Source organism: Cynoglossus semilaevis, chromosome 11 (genome assembly GCF_000523025.1).
Source record: "Cynoglossus semilaevis isolate Cse_v1.0 chromosome 11, Cse_v1.0, whole genome shotgun sequence".
In the NCBI taxonomy this organism is placed as follows: Eukaryota; Metazoa; Chordata; class Actinopteri; order Pleuronectiformes; family Cynoglossidae; genus Cynoglossus; species Cynoglossus semilaevis.
The window spans coordinates 17,124,044-17,127,269 of NC_024317.1; the positions used below are offsets into that span (position 1 = coordinate 17,124,044).

Below are 3,226 nucleotides of genomic sequence, written 5' to 3' on the forward strand. Positions count from 1 at the left end.
TTGTTTTAAAAGGGCTAAGCGGAATAAGATATGTTTATTTTCTGTGGATGTCTGGTCATTACTATTATTATTGTTTTAGAAGAATTCAATGGACAAAAGAAACATTTTAAACCGTAGAGCAAAAAAAAAAACCCAACATATTTTCTGTTATCACACACTTCAAAGAGTGTGGGGGTGTGCGAGCTGCCACTACAGGGTACCCGAAACAAAAAATGTGATGGCTGTGGGATTTTTCCACACAATACAGATATGTGAATAAACATTTCCTTTGTAAAAGTTATTAAAATCTGACATTTTAATAACAAATAAATGCAGATTTGTGTGATTCTTAAATGTGAACACTGAAAAAGAGTAAGTAAAGCTATTTTTATTAGCTTAAACAAAGCCTCCACTTAAATACTGAATGTATGCATACATGGATGTTATGTTGCGTTCATATTGTACTTTGTTGTTGTTGTTTTTTGTTTTTCGTTGCCGTCTCTGTTTTTTATGTCTCGTTGCACATCCAATTTCCCTCTGGGACAACAAAATTGTAGTTGAAGGTAAAACTGCCACTAGTAAAACATAAGGAAAGCCTTGTTTGTCTGACTTACAATAGGCCAACTTACTAGTCTTAGCTCAAGTTGAATTATATGGCACCCTATGGTTGTTAAAAAGGGAGGTTCAGAGGTTCCAAAAATGCGGGTGTCAAGGCCCACAACCTCTCCCTGGCTCTCTCGCCCTCAATGTCTCAATTCACATTCTAGGGTCAAGGGCCTGGTGTAAAGCTGTGGCTCCTATTGAAATGGTTTACCATCAGCAGCGTGTAAATTCGCAGTAAAAGAAAATCAGCAGTATTTGTCAGACACATTCACTCTCACTAAAGTTGCTTCAGTGTGAAGTGACATAAAACCAGCACTGACCAACGGCTGCTTTAGTTCACCACTAAGGTTTAATCATTGACTACATGCACTAAACCATTCAGTACAACCATTGTACTGAATCAAATACACCCAGCATTTTCAGTGGGAATTCTGACAGACAATATTGAGTACTACAAATTATCTGACTGAATTGTCTTAAATTTAGTCAACAGAACTGCATGTTTTAGTCGAAAACAAATTAAACTATTTAAATATTCATTATTTAAAACACATTCAGTTGACTGAAGAACAATGTGAAATGTTAACAGGCTAATTTTTTTTGTATTAAATTTTAACTGGTTTTCAATAAAGATTTTATTAGCTAATCATATTAGCTATCATATTACATTAAACTATCATGATCATAATGACGATACATTATATACATGTTTGATGGAATAATTTTACAATAACCCATATTTTATAATAACCCAACGAGTATACCGAGGAATCCATCAAAAAAGATTAAAAATGTGTTCGCGATTTGGAGTGTTTTTTAAAGTGGGATTTTTCCATACAATAAAAACATGTAGATAAACTTTGTAAATTTTGTCTTAACCTGGTTGGAATATAGAATGGAAAATAAGTTTGGGAACTGCAGCATTTACATATTTATAAGACCTTTTAAAATGTTTAGACTGATAAATTTCACTTCATATCTTAGTCAGATATGTTTTGGTTTCTTAATGCGTCTACTTGCATACCTCTAGGTAAATAATTTTTTTGCGACAATCATTAAAAATCCACCAAGTCCTTAGTTACTGCCAGTGAAAGTGTGTGTGCCTTTGAATATCACACAAACAAAAGAAAAATGTTCTCAATGAGTTTTTCAGGTCACTGCATATTTTCAAACGCAGACCCAGGGTCAGTGATGTGCATCAGTTTGAGATTTTAAATCCCATCTTGGAGACTGTTTTGTAAATCCTTTAAAAACATTTTATTCTCTAAAAGTACAGGCGACTCAAGGTGAGGAGTAAAGGTGATTCAAGGTGTAACCACAGCATCTCCCTAAAATCAAGCGAAAGAAGCCTTTTTAATCAAGTCAAAAAGCCAAGGTGATAATGAAAGACAAAAAGCTGACAGAACGTGTCAAACAAACACGTCCCTGCTACAAGGTCCTTATTAAATGTTAAATGTCTTTCATTCACTGGGAGGCTTTTTCATGAAACCAAATGTCTCTGTTTACCTTGTTGGGATGACAACGATACAACCCATTACCTTTAATGTCTAAATGTGAGCAGTGGAAAAGATCATGGTTACCAAAGAAAAGAAATCTATACAATTGTCATGATTTAAATGGATCCATTTTATATCAGTGTGATAAGTTTTTATCTTTAACCATCAGTTAATGAACAAATATACCCAAGGCCACCTTGGAATGATGCGTTGAATTGAAGCTCTTGTTAAAGAGAAACTGAGGACCTGTCTTTGAAATATGAAACTCTTTTCTATGTGTTGTCTTCCACAGATGTAACATTAGTTGGAGTGTTTGAATTTTCATTAGACTTCTGTAATTCAGGTTGACTTGTTCAATGACAGTACTGAGTTTACTCAATCTTGCAGCAGACAGCTCAATGAATTGCCCCGTCAGTCAGTTGGATGTTTGCATTTGCACTAAACTCGCCGTCCTGCTCAGCTCTAACAAAATTAAAGGAGCATCGAGGGAATACTAGGCAATACGAGGGTTTATGAGGAACAAAATACGGAGAGAGGCGACGAGAAAGGGAAATAAAATGACGAAGCGATGACTCAAATGTGAAACCTACTCACCCAGAGTGACTTCTGTCTGCATGGGCATAGACAACGCTGGATGCTTGACTTCACAGCTGAACAGCGCGTCGTTATCCAGCTGAGGATTTAGGGTCCAGGTGAGGCGAGCCTGTACCACCACTGAGCCATCACTCTGGGGGAAAGAAGTGTGGCTGAAGTAGTAAAGAGGGTCCATGCTATGCACCCAGCGTGGGAACTCCCGGCTCACCACTGTCTCCGGGATAACCTCTGTGGCAGGACTGGGTTCCGAGGCCTGCTGGCCCTGAGTGTGGACATGCTCAGAGATGTCAGGGTAGAGACGAAGTGATCTGGCCTCGGGATCCAAGAGGGGGGATCGATGGAGCTTAGTGTCATCAAGGTCCCTGACGTTGAGGGGCCGAGCTCCTCTCACCCCCGCTGATCTACCTCCCACCTGCTCACCGGAGAATGGTTGAGTGTAGGAGATCACCTCGATCAGCTCACCATCACGCTTGAAGTACACCTTGAAAAAAAAAAAAAAAAAAAAAAAAATTTTTAAAAAAAAAAAGAAAAAAAAAAAATTTTTGACAAAAAAA

The 3,226-nt window shown here is 37.7% G+C and overlaps 1 protein-coding gene across 2 annotated transcripts in view; it reads right to left on the reverse strand.

Annotated features, from left to right (window-relative positions):
• Positions 1-3,226, reverse strand: part of igsf21a (immunoglobin superfamily, member 21a) — a 207,543-nt gene that overhangs the window by 15,712 nt on the left and 188,605 nt on the right. For both annotated transcript variants that reach the window (XM_025059949.1, XM_008321031.3), the window contains exon 6: positions 2,673-3,153. In XM_025059949.1, the coding sequence (XP_024915717.1) occupies positions 2,673-3,153 (481 nt within the window). The remainder of the gene's footprint in view (positions 1-2,672; positions 3,154-3,226) is intronic.